General features: G+C 45.6%; 1 protein-coding gene across 2 annotated transcripts in view; it reads right to left on the bottom strand.

The window, feature by feature from the left end:
- LOC138516427 (plasma kallikrein-like) overlaps positions 1-22950 on the bottom strand; it is a 451405-nt gene that overhangs the window by 34473 nt on the left and 393982 nt on the right. For both annotated transcript variants that reach the window (XM_069631547.1, XM_069631548.1), the window contains one exon: positions 7625-7764. In XM_069631547.1, the coding sequence (XP_069487648.1) occupies positions 7625-7764 (140 nt within the window). The remainder of the gene's footprint in view (positions 1-7624; positions 7765-22950) is intronic.

Raw genomic sequence — 22950 nt, 5'->3', positions numbered from 1 at the left:
TGATGCATGTTAGTAAAGAAACACGATGCAGAGAGGGAGGAACCTTGCAGGACTCAGCAATGGGATGGCAAGGAATCTCCCAAATGTGGCTTGACATGATCGATAGATCATTTGAAAATTCCTGAATCCACTAATGAGAATATCCCTTAATCAGCATATTGTGCCTTATTAGCAGTTAGAGTTCAACCTTTTCCTCTCTAATCTTCTGCCCTACGCAGTTCTAGATTGTCCCTTTGTTGTGTCTTTACAGTTGCATTTTCACTCTCTTTAGTACTGATAGAGTTAAGAATTTCAGTGGCAAGACAAGCTTACTGTAGAGGGATTGCAGTACAGTGTAAAAAGAAGTTAGTTGGCCCTATATGTAAAAAGGATGATTGATAGTGTTGGTAAAGGTTTTTCAGCTATGGTTTTGAGGGGTATCAAAATGATGACATTACCGATTGTATGTTTGAGTTCACCATTTTGCCACTTAGGCAGTCAATTATGCTGCCCAACAGTAATTAATCAGGCCAGAAACATTTCCTCAAATTACCCTGGGATTAGCCAAAGTCCCTGGAGAAAATCAAATCAAGGGAACAGCACCTTTATGGGCAGGGTGAGAGTCCCACGAATTGAAATCAGACAAAAACATCAATAATTAGAACCAGCTATTTAACATTACAGGGCCATGAGGTCTGGAATAAAATGCCCCAAAAACTCAGGGATCTACACATCTTTCTTAAACTTAGAAAGTTGCTAATGCTCGGTAAGGATGATGGTCTTCATCAAAGGTTTGATGCCTGGATCAGGTTGAGAGGTCCCTCCAACTCCTCAGGGTAAAACATTGAGTACAGCATTGTGAGTAATGATGACTGTTAATACACGTTCTCTTCCATCCACCCACATGTAGGGTTACATGTTTACCCATGCCCCCTCTTATGGGTGCCAATTTGCAGCCAGAAGGCCCCAATATACATGCACAGGCAGCCCCTTTTAAGCCTGTCACTGTACTGTACATAACTGCATTCTCTCTTCCTTCAATCCACGGGTAGGGTTAAATTATAACACTCCCCCCTTCTTAAAGGCGTCATTTTGTAGGGATCCTTCCATCCTGCTCCTGTTTATATGTACATTATTTGTTACTTTATGTTTATAAGCACTTTTCTTTGGGCATCCATTCCCCTGTGTGTCCAGAGCAAAGGGAAGACAGAGCTAAAGTTTGCTGCAATATCTTCCTCTATTTCATTCTGTTTTTCCTATTAGCCACTGGGTGCCACAAAGATGATACAAATCAACACACAAACAACATTCAAATCACACTCCAACACAACACACATCTTAAACCACTAAATACACACACCGGTGTTGGGGTGGTCAGGAAAGGTCACAACAATGTAGAAGAGTTCATGTTGCGCGTGCCATATTTGTGACTGGGGTGTGGCAAAATATGCACGATGGTGCAATTTCATATGCATCCACTGCAGTTAAATGCAAATGGGATGTTTTACTTTAAGTGTTACTTTGTGTTCAAATTGATGCACGTAGGAAGCTAAAATGCTGAAACCGCCAAATGAAATATAAACATGATCCAGATATGGTGTGCTACGAAGTGCCTAGAAACTGGACGGTGAGGAGGGGGCAGTCATGAGGAACTCACTGTAAAGAAGAGATGATATTTATTTAACATGCATGCACACTGATGTAAATACGCAGGGAATTTATAAATCTACACGTAGTGTTTTTTTTAATCAATGCATAATTAGATTATGCAGTCAGGAGTTTGTGAGGTGAATTTTAAGTGGCTGGGCAAATCCAGTTTTGCAGGATTGGAGGTGGGAGCAGGAGTAATGATTAAACAAGGAGATGGTCAGCTAGCAAACTGACTATGGCCCTCATTACGAGTTCGGCGGTAACCATGCCTCTATTGGCGGCATGGCTGCCGCCGAAATCGCGTCAGGGTCCGGGTCCTCGGAATGAGGACTTACCAGGCCATTCTGAGTTTGAAAGGCCCAGTAATTCCTCCCTCCAAGGACCCGGACACGGTCCTTCCCCATTCCCATTTCGGCCTCCATAAGGCTGAATGGGAATGGGAGAGGGAGCAAACAACGGGCCATTACGAGATGGCCTGTTGTTTGCTCCCTCTTCCCCTCGCGGGACCCGGTAAGCACGCCTGGTTTTCCCAGGCGTGCTTACCGTGTACCACGAGGGGAACTCGTAATGCGGCGGTACGGAGTGAACGGCGCCGGCACCTTTTACTGCGCCGTTCACTCTGTACCGCCAGGGTCGTAATGAGGCCCTGTGGGTTTATGGCCTGGTAGATTCACAGATAGGAGATATCATCTCTTTTAAGTACCTGAGAGATTGCAGAGGAATCCGGCCATTCGCTTTGACCAACAATAAACATGGCGTGAAGTGATGCTCGAGGCCAGAGCGGCCGATTCCCAAAGGTTTTAATTGTTTTCTCAGGATGTGCCATGCATGCTGATAAGGTAGTCATTTATATTAGATTGCCCCCTATGCCAATAAAATCAGGGTGGGTGAGATGGTTATCGTCAGTTCAAAGAACACCTGTTTATTCACCTTCTAATCATGCTGTTTGAAGTATTTGTGCAAACCATGTGCAAATAACGTTTAAGGGTTAGACGGTCCCAGGCCTGTTGTGGCTGGTAATGAATTATGTTAGTATATGCATATGTAACCATGTGATGATGTCACAACCTACACGGGTAAAGCCCAAAAAGGGATGTGCTATGAATATGACTTGAAGATGGCAGTTAAGATAACTGCAACCAATGAGAATGGAAGAATTGGATTGGAAGAAGATTGGCTTTCTTTTGTATAGTTCTTGTCAATCGCATGTGGGGGGTAGATTGTAATAAAATATATGGGAGTGTTTTATCTGTTGCACATTTTGTTATAATGTGTCTACTTATGTGGTTCTGTGAGACTCAGGTCAGTTTTCTTCTACAGCATCATCTGGCTCCTCTCCAGGCAATTGTACAATAAACTTTCTGTACATACAAAATGTTCACTCACTTCTTAAATGGTTGGACCACTTTGGGTTAAGGTGATTAGGGCCCCACTCCTACACCTGCATTCTCCTTCCCTGCCACTCTGCACCTGCACACACAAATGAAATCAATTAACTCATTACCACACACTCCCCATATATACTCTTCCTCACAGAAACATGGTTCAACCCTCACCTCTATTCTCTTATCCCTGACATGCTTCCCCCACAATATCTCATCCTCCACAGAGACCATCCACACAAGCAAGGTGGTGGCATTGCAGTCATATATAATGCATGACTCACACTTAGTAATCCAATACCCCCATACACTTTCTTTGAAGGGCTCTTTCTCACCTGCTCCCTTCCATCAAACCCTTAACCCACCATTATCCAACTCATGTACTGCCCCAATACATAATCCCAACTTCAACACCGACTGGACTAACGTTACCACTGACAAACAAACTTCTCCCTGCATCTATATTTACCTTAGCGACTTCAACCCTGGTAGTGTCCAGACAGACACAAATTCCGTACTGAAGACTACCTTTGCTCAACTCACCCCCTATGACCTGACACAACTCATCATCTACCCAACACGCATCACTGGAAACACCCTGGACCTTTTGATTTCAAGCAAAAATCATGTCTCTGTGGAAAATCAAAACTGGGTATTGTGGTCTGACCTATTGCTCACTATACGACACAATACCTACCACCAGTCAAACATCACCCTTGCTCGCAGCCAGACAAACATAAACATTATGGGCATACCACTCCCTTCCACCCCACATACATCCCTCCATTCAACTAAACAAATAGAACACCATCATCATACAACCACTCAACAAAATTGTGCCCTTCAAATTACAAAAAACCCACAACAACCTCCACAACCCATGGTTCAACAGTTCCCTGATCTTTATCAAACAGGAAGCCAGATGCCTGGAAACAGCCTGGCAAACAAATCCATGCCCCACAACTAGGACACTCCTTAGAAACTTAAGCAACAAATACAAAACATCCATACTCAATGCCAAAGCCACCTATTACCTCCAACAGCTCCAATCCTCCACCAATGCCACACAGAAACTATTCAACTTCATGAGGTCCCATGCTAAACCCCATCCAGATCTTCCACACCCCATCCACTACAATAAGCAGCTACCACATGGACTACTTTAACTCCAAAATACACATCAGGCAAGCCTGGCCCTCTGCTCTCCCACTCTCACCCCTTTCTCCCAAACAGTCCAACACATGAGACACCCTCCACTTCACTGACCCAGACACCCTTATCACCCTCTCTGCCAAAACAAAAGCTGTACTCTTCCTGGATGACGCAGGCCAACCTCAAGCCACATTCAATTGCACCACCACTCTTTCTCCCCACAGGCTCAACATCATCATGTCCTGTCACTCGCATGGTACTATCACTTCTGCATTAAAAACTGGACAAATCACACCCCTTCATACAAAAAATCAACCATCGACCCCATGCTCCCCGAAAACTACTGCTCTAGTATTATCATGCCAGAATCATGGAGCACCTTGTCACTACCCAACTGCAACAACATATCAACACAAACAACCTCATCAACCCCTTCAAATCTAGCTTCCGAACTGTACACAGTGCTCAGACCGCTTTATTTCACATCCTCAATGACTTCCACACCATCACTGACAATGGACACACAGAACTACCCATTCGGCTTGAACTCTCTGCAGCCTTCAACACCATCAAATATACGATTCTACTAGACAAACCAGCCCACAGAATGGATCTTTTTGGCACTGTACTTGACTTGTTCGCCTCCTTCCTAACTGACAGGACACACTTTATCTCCATGCTCCCTTATCTGTCAGACCCCACCCTGTAAAATATGGGGTGATGCAAGACTCCTCCATGTCTCTACTCCTTGTCAACATATATGTTGAATCCCTTGGACAGAACCTTAGCAAACACAGCATCCATTTCCACCAATATGCAGATGACACACAAATACACTGCATCCTCTTCACAACTCCACACCCCAAAAGGCTGTCTCTCCACCATCACCAAATGAATTACCACCATGTCCTCAAACTCATTCGTTCTGAAAGCCCCCTCACAAACCCAAACTCATCCCCTAAATCCAAGAACTCACCAAAGACTATCCACAAATAACAGTCTCCACATCAGTCAAATCCCTTGGCTTCCCAATCAACATCAACCTTTCCTTCACACATCACATCGCTACTGTCACCAAAATATGCAATCTACAACTACACCTCTTACACAAGATCAGACATATCCTACCCCAAGATGACTTCTGCACCGCAAAACAGGCACTAGTTCTCTATAAAGTGGACTACGGCAATGTTCTCCTCACTGGACTCCCCAATTGCCCCACTGCAAGCCGTACATAATGTAGCAGCCAGACTCATCCTTCACCTACCAAACATTCACATATCATCCCTTCTCTATTCCAGCTCTACTGACTCCACATACCCCAGAGAATTGCCTTCAAAGGACTCTCTATTGTATTCAAAGCCATCCACCACAAAACCCTATCCAATCGTTACAACAAACTCAAACCCATCACCCACACAAAGACCAGTCAAGCCAGCTAACATACCACTCTGCAAATTAATATGCACACAAAAACAAGCATTTAGCCACTGGGCATACAGAGCATGGAATACCCTACTACTTCAAATCCACACGGCACCCTTAATCACAACTTTCAGAAAGTGACCCAAAACAGACCTGTTTCCTTACACTTCTCTATCCTAATCTAACATTTTGTAACACCCTTTCCAACTGCCACCGTTCCAAACTTCGCACCACGTAAGTGCTGCAAGACCCTCTGGGTAGGGGCAGCACTAAACAAAGATTAAAATAAAATACAAATATAATAAATATCATCAGTTACTAGGGACTGCTGAAACTAGATTCTCTGATTTCGTCGTGCAATATAAAACACCTGATTATATAAGGTTGGAAGACAAGGTCTGAGATGAGAATTGCCCCTGTGGGCAAACACAATACCCCAACATTAAGGGTCTGATTCACAGAAGCATATTATAATGGCACAATGCCATTGGAAAACACTCTGTGAATCAGGCCCTAAAAATTATAGTAGCAATTTCTCAAGAAGGCAATGCCCTGACAGAGCGAATATATACATTGTGAACGCCTCATCAAGGGTCTACACAGATACAACCACATCACTCTGGCCCTTATCAACCTTTACTGGTTCCAACTGTATGCACACATCGCCTTCAAGTCTTGCTGCATCATTTATAAGGCAGTTTGCTTCAAGTCTCCCAGGTACCTCACGGAAAAACTCTGCATCTCCAGCAGATAGCTCACCACCAGAAGCCAGGACACCTGCAGACTTGTAATCTGCTGCTGCAAATAGCAAAGGACTGGAAAATAAGCCTTCTCTGCCTACGCCCCAAGACTATGGAACCTCCTCCGTGTTGGCATCAGACTAGCTCCCACGCTCCTAAAATTCAGAAAAAACTCAAGACCCACCTCTTTCAGGAGTATCTCCTCCTCAACACCTAGGCCATCATGGTGTCCCCGCGCCACCTGACTCAATAGACGCCTCCCGCCCCTCTCCTTCCCACCACCCAGTACAGCTTTACCATTCCTCTGTCCCCCTCAGTATCCTTCCCCCTCCACTGTATATCTGTTCTGTTGTTACAACTGAAAAGCGCTGTGTTATGCATCTGTAATGTTGTACACCCCTGTAAAGTGATCCATTATGTATCTGTATTGGTGTATAACTCTGTAAAGTGCTCTGTTGCTTCTCGAAGCTATGTCCACGCTCAATACATATCATAATAATGATAATAATAATAACGTACTACTTTTGTTCTATTCCATTCCCCCATCCACCTTTCTATCTTTTACTTTAATAAATGTATATACCTCGGCCACTGACCCGGATGCTTAAGGGTGCTAGACATCGAGGACAGAATACAGACACTCAGAAGCCGGTCAAAGACAAAATATGAGCGGAGTGAACAACCAGAGAGGTATTTAATTAAACAGAAGGGTTTTTAATCCCTTTCTGAAGACCATGGTGGTATCTGCCTCTCTTTGCCGACATGAAGCAACTTATTGCATGTGGCACATGTACTCATGACAATAATGTGTACATGAAGAAATCATAATTGTATAATTCATGCAAACATCGAGCAAGACATATTACACTCCACATGCTCCTCCTGACCCAAAATAAACCATAAATTGTATACACCAGTCGACAGATATACCTGAAAAAAGTAGTGATATATGCTATTTTCAACACTTGTTTAACATACACTTTCTTCGTTCATATTTGTATGTTGGGGATGGGTATGGTGATATGGTCAAAATATGTTTTGATAACTAATCCCTGCAACACATTGGCCTGATTTACAAAAGTGGTTTGCAATGGTGCAATCCCATTAGAAAATGTATTGTACATCAGGCCATTTTAAGTCTACCAATGAACTTAAAATCACGGAGCATTCATAAAATATTGAATTAGATACATTCATGGTGCTGCATATTCATACTTACCTATGCTTACACAAGGGCACTTACCATACCAGGCCTTGTGTTTGTAGCCCATTTACAATAGCTATGTATCACTGTACCTTGCACGCATCCACGCCACCTAATTTATAACCAGCACATGTGACTAAGTTGCTTATCCTTTGGTGTTGGTAGTTGGATTGGCATTCTTCATTTGAAATTCGAGGAATTTCAGCCTTTTGCAGTTTGTCCGAAACTTGTCCTAAAAGGAAACAGTATTTTGAATAACCGTAATAAATCCTCAACCCTATTGAAATAATACAAAAGCTTTGAGCACAATGGAGCCGAGTGTGCTGCACATGTGTGTAAAAGAGGCATCCTGTGACCGCATGATAAGCAGTCTTCAGTATAGAACTACTGACACAGCAGCGTTGTGGCTACTGTAGTGCAGCCTCCCACTTAAGCAGTGGTCTTCAAACTTTTTTGGCCCGGGCACTCCTGAGAAAAATTTGGGCAGGTCGGGCCCCCCAGAAATGCCAAATGGACAGTGTATATTGTGCGCCATCACCTGTTCCCATCACAGTCGCTGGGCTCCCTCATCCCACTCCTACCCAGTCCCTGGTCTCTCCCCACCCCATGACACACCCTGGGCTCTCCCCACTCTGCCCCCACCACTATCCCATGGTGCCCACCCATTTTGCTCCCACCATAGTCCCTGGGTTCTCCCATCCCGTTCCCAACACAGTCTGAGGGCCAGTGGCGGCTGGTGATTTTTTTAAGTGGAGGGACATAACTATTTCCCCCAAAAATGCCATGGCGCCCGCGCATAGTGAGGGAGCCTGAACTAACAAAAGGGAGTTCGGGGGGGGGTTTCCCCCTGTGAATTTTTTTTAAATAATGGGTTAAAATGTTGCATTGTAGAGCATACTTTTAACAATAAAATGGGGGGGCCCAAGGGCCAGGCATGACATTTTTTACTGGACATCTATGATAGATGTCCAGAAAAAGATACCATCCCTGTCCCCTGGGCCCCACTGGGCCTAACACAATCAACATGATTATGTGTGTATGCAAGGCGCTGCATATTCATACAGCAATCACTCTATCATTCACACGAGCATCCAGCACCATACACTCACTCATAACATAAGCATACACGCATCCATACACATGTTTAAATAAAAACAATGAACATAAACGTACCTTCTGCATTGGACTCCATGTAGGTGCAGAAATGCCCTGCTCCAGGATGCTCTGTCCGTATGTGCGAGGAGGCGCAAGAGCTCCCCCTCGGACATACAGACATGCAGTGCCCCAGCCAGCATTTCCAATGAGCTATGCAATGCTGGCGAAGCAAAACGCCCCAGCACTTGCATAGCTCAGTGAGCATGTGCGGCTGGGGAAATAAACTGATCTTTGAAAGGGAAACCTTGTTTCCCTTTGAAAGTTCAGCCAGCCCAGGAGTACATCAGCTGGAAAAAGCAGCTGAGGGAGTGCTCACTGTTTCACCGGGCTGGCTCCTTAGTTCCTCCATAATGGGTGAGGGGCCACTGGTTGGGCGCCCCCTCGTCATTATGGATGAGCCCCCAGGCTTGGACTGGCCTATAGGGCAATGCCTGTACCAAGAATGTAAAATGCTAGTGTGGGCCAGTCAAAATGGGCCACCGTTTTCGACAATGTAGATCAATTTGCTGAGTTACTTAACTATGCAGTTAGTAATTTTGACCATTGTTGCTGAATATATCACAATTTACTTACATTTTAACACAAAGCACCAGCGTGGGTACTATTGAAAGAGTGGGCCTCATTACAACCCTGGCGGTAGCCATATTTCTCCTCAGTAGAGAAGCTCTCACATTTTTGGCAAATTCGGAATTATGAGATTTCACCCTAAATTATGAAGGAAATCAAAATGGGAAATACTTGTTCTCCATAACTAGAGAGAATCATATCTTTCCCTCATTCATGGTCAGGAAGGTTCCCCAGGATTACGAGGGGTTTATGTTGAGCGTGCCATATTGATGACTGGAGGTGGCGGCGAACTGGGCGCAATGTTGCAATGTCATATGTATCGAGGGTAGTTCATTGTGGATGGGATTAGTGTTACTCTTGTCTAGAATTGATACATATTAGATTTGCGCACACATATGTTAGCATCACAAATTCACCATGAACAAGATCTACACACAGGGTGCTCTGAAACACATGGAAACTGGGAGACACAGATGGTTTCAATGGGTATGCGGAGGAGAGTCTGGCCTGAAATCCTGCGGTAAAGCTGTTACTAAGTAATGAATTATGTTATATATGAATGTTTCACTGTACCATGATATCATGACCTAACACAGACCAATCCATAGCAAAGGCAGACTAGGAATATGATCTGAAGATGGTCATAAAGATTGTCGATGACCAATGAGAAAGAACACATTTGGAAAAGAGGGAAGTTCCTTGTAAATGTTTTGTCCAATCATGTTTATGGGGTGGGTTGTAATTAAATATTTGTTGCTAAAATGTATACAAATGTAACAATTGATGTAGTTCGTTGAGACTTGAGTTGGTTCCACAAGACTATTCAACTGCTCCCTAGAAACTTTGAACACTAAACCTTGCTTTATGTACTAAACATGCACTTGTTTCTCAGTTGGGGGATCCAGTTTGGGCTGAGGTAATTGGGGGTCTGCCCCCACAAATCTGGCAACCACGAAGGAACCCCAGGATTGTTGAGAGATTGGGGGTCTTCTGTCTGCACCACTCGGCTGTGAGACCTCGCCATAGGGACTAGTCTAACATGCACAGTTAAAGAGAGAGGTAGACGGATGCCAGATTTGTTAAAGGTCTGTCTGCTCCCTGGAGGCATGGTGCTGTGGTCCAGCGGTGCAGGACAGCTTGACAGAGCACCACATCAGAGTGCTGTAGGTCATGTAAGTGGACTTTTGTAGGTAAAGCAAGGAGGGAACAAGGGTTGTTTCTTTTGATTTAAGGGATTTTGGAAGGGTTGAATTGGAATACAGAGTGACTGAACTGTTCTGTGTTGTCTGTGTTGTTCGTCCCTTGTATATATTTTTTATATTCCTAGTTTGTTATTTTAGAGGTGTTAGGTGGTATCTTACCTGGGACACCCGCGGTAGGGGGTAGTCTTGATACCCTTTAGTTTGCTTGTCTGGTTGGCTCGAGCCCTCACCTTAAGGTGGGGTGGCATCTTAAATTAAGTCTTATAGTAAATACCTTTCTGAAATACATCCTTGCTATTATGTATGGTGTATCAGCTGTGCGGGTGGAACCCTCACCTCAGTCTCCTTAGTTAGTCGAAGTATTGAAGGGGAAAGTTCCTGTAGTCAGGAAAAGAGGGTGTGTAGTGGAGAAGTCTGTAATTGTGAAAAGAGAGAGAGAAGAGAGAGCAGCTGTGATGTAGTGGAAAGCATTGTGCCCCTCCAATGTTTGAGTGGTGGGAATATCTCTGAGATATTGTACTGCAGACTGTGTTTTTTGATAAGATGCTGTCTTCTGTGTATGAATGAGAAGTAGAATTGAAGTAAATATTGAAGCAAGGTAATCATAGTATATATCAAGTATGCTGAGTGAGTGTGGCAAATGACTAAGGAATTGCATAAGGGTAAAAAGGGAGCTCCTTGAATGTACATTTTTTTGCCGCTAGGTAACAGGATTTTTGTGAAACTATTTTTTGATAAATTGGGGAGTACGGAGACTCTGTTGGATCCTTTGTGCCATGTGTTGCCTGGATATAAGGCACAAATCTTAAGTATCATAGAGAATTGTTATGGGAAAGTAAGGCTAAAATGGTCCATTTTGGGCCTACTGTGGGAACGTATGATACAGGGATATTGTAGAATTTACACTCTTCACTACGAAGCATAAGGGCTCAAAATTAGAGAAGCTGCTGAAAGTCTTAGACCTTTGGCGGGTGTATGGAAAGGGCAGGAAGGGGTAAGTGTAAGAAGGGGCAAGAAAGGAGGGTTCAGGAGTTCCTTCTGCACTACCCCCAAATGAGTGCTATCCTTTATCACCCACAGAAGGGTATATAGACCTTGAGATTGTACCTCAATTTTCACCAGAGACTACGCCGGTGGTGACGAGACGGACGCAGGTAGCGCCTCTGTAAGCTGTGGTTCTTAGAAATTGGGATCTCAAAGGAAGTGGAAAAGTGACTCCTTCAATGATTAGGGCTGCAGAGAGGTTATGAATGGAGAGCGGGAAATGAGTAACTCCCTTGACTGCTAAATTAGCAGACAGATTAAAGGTGGAGGAGTGAGAGAGTGGGACCAGCAGCTAGGAATGCAGATAGAGGATCAAGAACAAGGGAGAAAGTGGAGGTCAGGCCTTATCCTGCTAGGATAGAGAAAAGGCTGTGGGGAAAAGTAGAGACACTGGAGCAGGAAAAAATGAAGGAAGAAGTGAGGCTAGCAGAGGAAGAGATAATGTTGCTATGGTTAAAAAAAGATTAAGAGCGGGTAAAGGAGGAAAGACAGACAAATTATGTAGAAGGAAGGTGGAGGATGGGCAGGTTCATGTGAGGTTTGATAAATCAGTTATCAGAAGGGTCTAAGTGGACATGGAGAATGAGATGACCATCAAAGGTACAGTGTTGGAGCAGAGAGGATGGGAGATGGCACTCTATGGTAGTGTTGAGTATGCTTATGTGCCTGTAGAAGGATCAAAGGATGTGGTAGCTGAAGTAGACGATGAAGAGGACAAGGAGTGGGATGTCAATCAAGAAGATCAGGGTTTAGTCACCCTACCTCCCGCTCGAGATTATAAATAGGTAATACTCAGTGGAATCATAGAACGCGCCAGGGTACTCGCATGGCCATAGCAAGTAGTAAGGAAGAGATGGGGAAAACTCTAGTTAAATCGGGTGTAACTCAGTTTCTGTTACTCCAAAAGGGTAAAGGAAGGGCACATTATGTCCTGTGTCACACATGGACTGGAATAACCTGATGAAGACACTCTCTTCACTCACTGAAGCAGGAAAGTGGATTTATGCCCTGGAGAAACATACCACCAGAGTCACATTGGCCATAGAGGATATTAAAATACTTTTTGTGTCGCTGATGCGGAAGCGGTCAGATGAGCTTTGGAAAAAGTGGGATATCTGGGAATTCAGCAAGTCATGAACACCCATGACGGAGCAGCGTTCAATAAATATACGGCACATGCGAGTTATGTATCCAGATATGCTAGATATAAATTCGATATTAAGAAAGACAATGAAATTCGAGGATGATCCGGCCACTCACATCCAGTTAATTCAAGAGATGTGGAGTGCAGAAACGGGAGAATGGTGGGATAAAAGTGTGGCAACCTTTTCTCATATGCTGAAAAAAGGACACCAGCATGATTTAGATAAGGTAGTAGGAATGGAGGCCAAGAGTTGGCTCGAGATTCAAGCGCATAAAAAGAAAAAAGAAAAGGAGAGATAGAGTGTAAAGCAGGCACAAAAAGCTCCTCATTACACGGTAGGTGGAGGACCAAGGTGCTATTAGCACCTTGGTCCATGCCGGTAAAATACCAGCACCGCCTTGGTGGAAAGGGGAATTACCGCCCTATTCCAAGGTTGGCGGGGAGGTAATTCCCCCTTCCCCCATTGCCCTTCCCCATTCCGATTTTTGCCCCATAGGGCTCTATGGGAATGGGGAAGGCGCTAATTACAGTGCCGCAAATTGCGGTACCGTAATTAGCACCCTGGTCCCTTTGCAGGTTGGTTTTTAAAGCCTGCTAAACAGCAGGCGTTAAAGTACCTACCCGCAAAGGGACCTCGTAGTAAGGCGGTAAGGGTTAAAAGTCACCGGTACCATTACCGGTGACTGTTATCCCTTACTGCCTTCCGTGTAATGAGGCCCTAAGCTCGTTCAAAAGAAATTGGAGAACATTTTTCTAGAAAGGCCAGTAATTACTAATTCTATGGAGGGACATCAGGGGCAATTGGGACAACAGGGACACAGCAAACTGGTTATGACACAGAGGTGGATGGACGGGTATGTTCCTGGTCCAAGGCCAATGAGAGGGTTTCCAAGGGGCAGGGGAGGATTTATAAAAGGGAGCGGGTCATTTGGCAGGTTTGGAGGAATGGGTCCTCGGTTTAATGGGCCAATGGGAAACAGTTGTGGAGGATTCTTTGGGATTCAGTGTTGGTCATGTGGAGTGTTGGGGCGCATGTCAGGAGGTTGTCATGAATGGCTGTAGTACCTTAATAAGGGAGCTCAACCTGCTGCATGTTTGCGCCTCCCAATGATACTGAAAATGGTACTCTCACTAGAACTATTGCTGCCTTGCAAAAACTAAAAGTGATCATGGGGACTAAGGCTGGGATCGCCAATGATTCATGGATAAACTGCTTGTTCTCTTGGGTACCTTCTTGGTTGAGCCTCGATGTAAAAATGGTGTTGCTAATTTTGTATTTTTTCTCATTATTTTCTGTTCCTGTCAAATGCTCTTACGATGTTGCTATGCCCATGTACCAACAGCTGCTGCCAAGATGACTGTAACCCTTTTCAAGGCTAGGTCCACCACTACTTCATCCCATACGGATACTCAAATTGAAGGAGTCTTGTGGCCTAAACCAAATTGGCATGCTTGTGTGGAACAGTGGGTAGATTGTGGAAATGGTGGGGGCACAAGTTGGGATTGTTCAGCAGAGGGGTATGCCCTTATTGGGACAGGTATGGGGGATGGTTTTAGGGTAGTTCACCAAGAGGATGATTTGTTAGTTAAAGGAACGTCAGGGTGCTCAGGAATGGTCCCTATGATTATGAGTAATTCATGTTGCGTGCACCGTATTTATGACTAGGGGTTGGTGTCAAACCTGGTGCAATGTTACAATGTCATGTGTATTGAACGTAGTTAATTGTGGATGGGATTATTGTTACTGTTGTCTAGAATTGATGCATATTAGATTTGCATGCATGTAGAAAGATACAATGTTAAAGTCACAAATGGGGCATAATCACGATCTACACACGATGTGCTCTGACTCACATGGAAATTGGGGGACAGAGAGACAGAGAGGGTTTCAATGGGCATGCAGAAGGGAGCCTGTCCTGAGATCCCTCAGTAAAGAAGGAATACCATTTATAAAACATACACACATGGAAATATATAAAAGGAATTTTGAAATGGAAGAAGTTTAATTAGGAGTTTATATAAATCTGCATGCTGTGGGGTTTTGTAAGTTTATTCTGACTTTGCAGTTAGCAGTTACAAAATGCATTTTAGGCAGCTGGGACATTCTGGTTTTTCAGGCTTGGAGGGTTGACCAAGGACGAATTAATCTTCCAGTAGAAGGTCAGCTTGCGAACAGGATGAAGGTTTATGGTTTAACATTTCTGCAAGGAACAGATGTGATCTTGCTCATTGCATTGAAGTCAGGTGGAGGGGATTGACCATTTCCTTGGGCCGGCAATAAAGACGGGGCCGAGGCCAGGGTATCCAGAGTTCAATAGTTTTCACAGAGTGAAACTAGAGGTTGTACGTGTTGGAGTAGTAGTCGCATAAATTAGAATGTCTTAAGAGGAGCCACGAGCCTGGGTGTAACGCTCACCTGACTCCCACAGAGGCGCTGGCCTGGTTCGCGCTGCTGTGGCCTCTTCTAAGGTGATGCGCAGGGTTCAGAAGACGGACTGGACCGGGCCCCCAAATCTGGTTTGTCTGGCTCGCTGAAGTATCCTTCTGTAGGCGAAAATAGGGGATTAACTGTCTGCGGGGTAAAGCAATCAGCCTCCCACTTTCCCCTCTTACCCTCCTCGAAACCCTTCTGTGATTCCTCGTAGCGTCTCACCTTAGGGTCTGGAAGGACAAGCTCTCCATCCTGCTTCTGATGCAGGGGCGCGTTGTTATCCAGTTACTTCACTGGATTTTCAGATTGGTGAGAACCAAACTTGCTTGGCTTCCAGGTAAGTTTTTTGATAAGAGATTCCCCTTGTGTCCATGCATTAATGTACTAATGCTAGTGTCTTTTTCCCCATAGGGGCCGGGGTACGGAATGCCGGGAAACAGGCACCGACCCGAGATGAGAGGTGAAATCCTTGTAGAAATCAGGTAAGTCTTTAATGAGCGTTTTTTGGTAATGTCTTTTCATTCGCTCATTAATGCTGATGTCTCTTTTTCCCCTTAGGGGCCGGGGTCCGGAAATGCCAGGATGCGGCGCGGACCCGAAATGAAGAGGGAATGAATCAACAGGTAAATCTTAACATGGAGATTTAGCTTTCCTTATTCCCTTCTCTCTCTCATCTTTTGTTCTGGTCTTTTTCCCCCTAGGCGCTGGGGCGTGACTGCGAATCCGGATGATCGCTGCTGAACATGGAGGCGCCCTGTAAAGGTGAGTGGAATGCGGCGCTGCAGCGATCGACGCAATGAGCTTTTAAATAAAAGTCTTCCTTTTCAGGATTGTCGGCGAGATGTCTCCGGGATGCGGATTTAGCAGGTAAGGACTTTTCCTTCTTCTGTTCTCTTCTTCTCTTCCTTTGCAGGTGATCCAGGATGCTGGCAGGCGTGGCAGAAGTCAGGATGCAGGAGCAGACACGGTGAGCCTCCAGCTGCTAGATGCAGAACAACGCGAAGCACGTGTGGCTGTTCGGGTGGGGTTTAAATAGCCTTGGAAGAAGTTCCAGGTATGTATCCTTCCTCCAATCAGGTATGTATCCTTCCCCGACCGCGCCCTGATGGTAAATTAGTCCCACAGGTAAAGTAGTTCCTTTCAGGCCTCATGGAGGCCGGGATCCTGCAGCATGGTCTGCATCAGGTAAGTGCACCCAAGCACTTCCATGATGAGCCTGGCGCCTATGGCGCCAGGATTGATGTCTTTAATGAGCCTGGCGCCATAGGCACCAGGACACTGTCCAAAGGGCCCCTATATGGGGTTGCTGGGTCCTTCCTTGGGGACTGGATGTCCACTTTCGGGGACGCAGGGCTTGAACCGGCTTCCCGGGAGCGGGCATCATGACAGCACTCCCCCCCAAGGCCCCTCCCAAGGTTGTTCCCTGCGGGGGTTTTGGTTTGTCTGGGAAGAGTCAGTGGAATTTCCTGACTAATCGAGGTGCATGCACATGGTCCCTGGGTTCCCACGACCTCTCCTGAGGTCCGTACCCCTTCCAATCAATTAGGTAGAACAGTTTTGACCTAAACATTTTTGAGTCTAAAATGTTCTTCACTTCGAATTCGGGCTCCCCATCTATTAGAATAGGTTCTGGAGGTTTGAGTAGTCAGGTTCCGGGTACCACTGGTTTCAGAAGTGACACATGAAAAACAGGGTGAATTCGCATACTAGCTGGTAAATCAAGTTTAACAGCCACTGGGTTCATTATTGCCGTAAAAGAATAAGGCCCCAGATATTTTGGGTTAAAGGTTCGAGGCCCTTTGAGTGGTAAATGTCTGGTAGCTAACCACACTTGATCCCCAATCTGATACGGAGGTGCTTCACTCCGATGTAGATCAGCATTCTCCTTGTATTTTCTCTTGGCTTGTTGTAAATGCGTAGTTGCCTCTTTGAAGGCTTGGGTAATTGTCGTATGCAGATGTTCTACTGCAGGCATTCCGAGGTTCTGAGGGGAGTCAAGGTTTGAGGTTCGAGGGTGATGCCCAAACAAAGTATAAAAAGGACTGTAGCCAGTTCCAGAGTGTACCGAATTATTATATGCGTATTCAGCTATCCAAAGAATGTCTTTCCAGTTGCTTTCAGATTGCTGTAACATACACCGTAAGTATTGCTCAAGGGTCTGATTTGTCCTCTCGGTCTGACCATCGGTCTGAGGGTGGTGACTGGTCGATAATCTTACGTCGATCTGCGCCATTTCACAACATTTGTGCCAGAAGTGGGAAATGAATTGGCTTCCCCGGTCAGAGATTAGTATAGATGGGAATCCATGTAGCCGAACAATATTTTCGAGGAATTCTTTGGCTAGGACAGAAGCTGAAGGTAAACCTTTCAAAGGAATAAAGTGGGCCATTTTGGAAAACAAATCCACAATTACCAGAATAGTATTGTACCCCGAACAAGGAGGCAGGTCCGTAATAAAATCCATTGATAGGGTGTGCAGGTTGAAGGAGACCGGCTGGTCTTTTCTTTTGACTTTTATTTTGGGCGCAAACACCACAGGACATCACAAAAGATTTAACATCTTTTCGCCAAGAGGGCCACCAAAATTGTCGTTTCACCTTTTCCTCTGTCTTGGCAATACCGGGGTGTCCCTCTATTAATGCATCATGATAACCGGAAATAACTAGTTTGTGTAATTCCTTATGTGGCAGGAATAAGCGTCCTTGGAAATAAGGTAAACCATTATCTATGGTAAAGTCTGATCCCTTTTGTATCCAATCCTGTAAGGTTGTAGGGTCCAGGAGTTGTTTCACTCTGGCTTGAATGTCTTCAAGCGTCTGTAACAAAGTCATGCCTAGAATCCTCTGTTCGGGAATTACTGGTACTGGTTCTGAGTTTGTATCAGATTCTCCCATTCCAATTCGGGATAAGACGTCTGCTTTGCCATTCTTGCAGCCAGGTCGATAGGTAATCACAAAATCAAATTCAGCGAAAAACAAAGCCCATCGGAGCTGCCGTGATGACTGAGCCTTGGCGGTTTTCAAATACTGTAAATTCCGGTGATCAGTGATCACTGTGATGGTATGTCGAGCGCCAAGCAGATAATGCCGCCAGGCTTTAAAAGCGGACTTAATGGCTAACAGTTCTTTGTCCGTGATTGCATAATTAACCTCGGGTGCCTAGAATTTTCTGGACCAAAATGCTACGGGATGCAGTTGGTTGGTTTTGGGATCTCTTTGGGACAGGACAGCTCCCATGGCTAGGCTGGATGCGTCAGTCTCGACGACATAAAGGAGATCTGGACGCGGGTGTTTCAATATAGGTGCGGAGGTAAACTTAGCTTTTAAATCCTGACAGGCCTGCTCGGCTTCTTCAGACCATTCAAAACGTTTATTTTTCCTCAAGAGTGCAGTAATGGGTTGTACCACGCGTGAAAATTCTGGGATAAACCTGCGATAGAAATTGGCAAAGCCGAGCATGCTTTGAACCCCTTTTACAGAGCTAGGTGATGGCCATTTGAGGATGGCATCCACTTTTCTAGACTCCATTGGGACTCCTTTGGGTGTCAGGATGAAACCTAGAAACTCGACTTCTGTGGTATGGAAAACACATTTCTCCAATTTAGCAAATAGTTTGTGTTGGCGCAGTTTTTCAAGTACTGCCCTGACGTGTTTTCTGTGATCAGATTCCGAAGAGGAGTACACCAGAATGTCATCGATATATACGACAACACAAACATCGATGAGTTCCCGAAGGACATCATTCATGAAGTATTGGAAGGCAGCCGGCGCGTTACACAATCCGAAAGGCATCACCTGGTACTCGAATAATCTGTATTTAGTACGGAAGGCAGTTTTCCATTCGTCGCCTTCTTTAGCTCGTACCAGATGATAAGCTCCCCGGAGATCTAACTTGGTGTATATGCAAGCGTCCTTCACCTGGTCAAGGAGTTCAGGGATCAGAGGCAGAGGATAACGGTTTTTAACCGTTATCTGGTTTAATGCGCGGTAATCGATACAAGTTCTAAGGTTGCCTTCTTTTTTGGGCACGAAGAACAAAGCCGAGGATGCCGGGGACTTTGACGGGCGAATAAAACCATTAGCTAGGTATTGATCCAAATATTGTCTCAAATGCAGATTCTCAGGTTCGTTAAGGGCATAAATCCTGCTACAAGGGGGTTGTGCACCGGGCACCAGATTGATTTGGCAATCATACGATCTGTGAGGAGGTAACGTGTTGGCCTGTTCCTTTTGGAAGACGTCCTGAAAGTCTTGGTATTCCGGAGGTAGTTGCATGGAGGCAGAGGTTACAGATGCTAGATTAATCTTCAGGTTTTCTGGGTAGCAGGTTTGTGTACAATCCGGGAAGGTTATTCTCTTAGCTCGCCAATCAATTCGAGGATTATGTGTCTCTAACCAAGGGATTCCAAGAATAACCTGAAACTGTGGAGCCTTGATTACATCAAACACAACACCCTCCCGATGGCCGTCGGGACAAATAAGAGTCACCTCAGTAGTGGAATGTGTTACCGGTCCAGAGGCAATTTCAGTTCCATCGACTGTGGTGATGACATCTTTGCTGGTTTTAGGATGGAGAGGGAGGTTAATCCTAGAGACCAATTCACGATCCACATAGTTTCCAATAGCCCCACTATCGATGTATGCCTTTATTGCATGCAACCGCTTAGGCTGTTCTGGATCTACGAGAACCATTGGCACAATGAAATGCGAGGTCTGAGAGTTAGTTTTCAAGCTCGGCAAGCGGACCCCTACACTTGTCGGGCGGAGTCGTTTCCCGAAACAGAGTCTTCATGGTTTTTATCAGCGGCTCCTACCGCCTTTCGGGGCGGTTTTGCCAGGCAATCTCGTAGAAAGTGTCCAGAATTCCCACAATAAAGACATAATTTTAACTGCCGCCTCCTTTCACGTTCCTTTTGAGTTAAGGGTCCTTTAACCCCTCCAATTTGCATAGGCTCAGAGACATCAACTCCCTTGGGATTAGCATGGGTCTTGACCAACACCCGGGTCTCAAACCTGGACCGATCTGCTTTTCTGTTTTGAAGTCTGTGATCCAATTGGACCACTAAGTCTATATACTCTGTGCATTCTTGGGGCGGATTTACAACTTGGGCCAAGACATCTTTAAGTTCTCCGCGTAGGCCTTGATAAAACAATGTGACTCTTTTATCCTCTGGCCATCCCGTTTCCACAGTTAGTCTATTAAAGGTTGCAATATAGGATAGGAGGTCCTGATTGCCCTGTCGCAGGGATAGAAGTTTGTCATCTAGAGCCTGCCCCTGAGAGTGTCGAGCAAATAACCTTTCCATGCTTGCTTGAAACCTTTGAAAATCACGGAGAATCGGGTCATCTTGAGTAACCAGTGGAACTGACCAATCGGCAGCGCAGCTGCTGAGATATGACAATACAAAGGCTACCTTGGTCTGATCATTAGGGAAGGCCCCCGGTCTGCAGAGGAAGTGCAAATGACACTGATTCATGAATACGGCGAATCGTTTGGGGTCCCCAGCAAAGCGTTCGGGTGGGGCCAGCGGCATGTTTCCAGGTAGATTAATCTACACAGGGTTACTGGAAACCACAGGAGCGGGGTTCCCTCCGGAACCGGGTAGAGGAGTTTGCCCAGCTTGACCTTGCAAAAGCTGTCTGGCCAGGTCATCAGTTCTTTCCTTTGATATTATTAATTCCCTCCTGAGGGCATTAGTCTCTTGACGAGCGGCATGCACTTCGGCCCGTAATTCCCCCAGTAATTGGGCCAACTGATCAGTCTCAGAACTTTCCATAGCGCCTGGGTGGGAATTTGTAGGAAGTCTTTGCGTTCTGTAACGCTCACCTGACTCCCACGGAGGCGCTGGCCTGGTTCGCGCTGCTGTGACCTCTTCTAAGGTGATGCGCAGGGTTCGGAAGACGGACTGGACCAGGCCCCCAAATCTGGTTTGTCTGGCTCGCTGAAGTATCCTTCTGTAGGTGAAAATAGGGGATTAACTGTCTGTGGGGTAAAGCAATCAGCCTCCCACTTTCCCCTCTTACCCTCCTCGAAACCCTTCTTTGATTCCTCGTAGCGTCTCACCTTAGGGTCTGGAAGGACAAGCTCTCCATCCTGCTTCTGATGCAGGGGCGCGTTGGTATCCAGTTACTTCACTGGATTTTCGGATTGGTGAGAACCAAACTTGCTTGGCTTCCAGGTAAGTTTTTTGATAAGAGATTCCCCTTGTGTCCATGCATTAATGTACTAATGCTAGTGTCTTTTTCCCCATAGGGGCCGGGGTACGGAATGCCGGGGAACAGGCACCGACCCGGGATGAGAGGTGAAATCCTTGTAGAAATCAGGTAAGTCTTTAATGAGCGTTTTTTGGTAATGTCTTTTCATTCGCTCATTAACGCTGATGTCTCTTTTTCCCCTTAGGGGCCGGGGTCCGGAAATGCCAGGATGCGGCGCGGACCCGAAATGAAGAGGGAATGAATCAACAGGTAAGTCTTAACATGGAGATTTAGCTTTCCTTATTCCCTTCTCTCTCTCACCTTTTGTTCTGGTCTTTTTCTCCCTAGGCGCTGGGGCGTGACTGCGAATCCGGATGATCGCTGCTGAACATGGAGGCACCCTGTAAAGGTGAGTGGAATGCGGCGCTGCAGCGATCGACGCGATGAGCTTTTAAATAAAAGTCTTCCTTTTCAGGATTGTCGGCGAGATGTCCCCGGGATGCGGATTTAGCAGGTAAGGACTTTCCCTTCTTCTGTTCTCTTCTTCTCTTCCTTTGCAGGTGATCCAGGATGCTGGCAGGCGTGGCAGAAGTCAGGATGCAGGAGCAGACACAGTGAGCGTCCAGCTTCTAGATGCAGAACAATGCGAAGCACGTGTGGCTGTTCGGGTGGGGTTTAAATAGCTTTGGAAGAAGTTCCAGGTATGTATCCTTCCTCCAATCAGGTATGTATCCTTCCCCGACCACGCCCGGATGGTAAATTAGTCCCACAGGTAAAGTAGTTCCTTTCAGGCCTCAAGGAGGCTGGGATCCTGCAGCATGGTCTGCATCAGGTAAGTGCACCCAAGCACTTCCATAATGAGCCCGGCGCCTATGGCGCCAGGACTGATGTCTTTTATGAGCCTGGCACCATAGGCGCCTGGACACTGTCCAAAGGGCCCCTATATGGGGTTGCTGGATCCTTCCTTGGGGACTGGATGTCCACTTTCGGGGACGCAGGGCTTGAACCGGCTCCCCGGGAGCGGGCATCATGACACTGGGGCCCTTCCTTGTATTGTTACAATATCTGAGCAGACCATGTGCAAATCACACTTAAGGCTAAAGGCTGTATGCCAGTTTTTACTAAGTAATGAATTATGTTATATGTGAATGTTTCATTGTACCATGATTTTACGACATACCACTGACAAAACCCCAGCAAAGGTGAACTCTGAAAATGATCTGAAGAGGTTGTTAAGCTTGTTGATGACCAATGTTTTTGGAAAAGATGGAAGGTCTTTGTAAATATTCTGTCCAATCATGTTTGAAGGGTGGGTAGTAATACAATATCTGGGAGTGTTTGACTGTTGCTAAAATGCCTAAAAATGTAACAATTGATGTAATTAATTAGGGGTCTGCCCCCACACCAACAAAGCAGACACATGGGATCAAAGTTGGTACTCTTCTCAGAGAAGAATTGCCTTGCATCTCAGTGCTGGACTGTCCTTATGGACAGGACTGGATTGATATGCAAATTGATATTTCTCATCCAGGTAAGGCACAGTGGTTAAACGTGATTGTTGACCCTCCTCAGTAGGCACCTTCACAGAGAAGCTAGTGATGCTCACTAGCAAGGCCCTCTGATGTTTTGCTAATTCGTGCATTATCTATTGGTTGTGAAGTTGTTAGGACACTGGGCTTTG

This window comes from Ambystoma mexicanum, chromosome 6q (genome assembly GCF_040938575.1).
Source record: "Ambystoma mexicanum isolate Mex_15411 chromosome 6q, UKY_AmexF1_1, whole genome shotgun sequence".
Lineage (NCBI taxonomy): Eukaryota > Metazoa > Chordata > Amphibia > Caudata > Ambystomatidae > Ambystoma > Ambystoma mexicanum.
The sequence above is the reverse complement of the archived record's forward strand: the minus strand, read 5'-3'. Positions and strand labels throughout refer to the sequence as shown.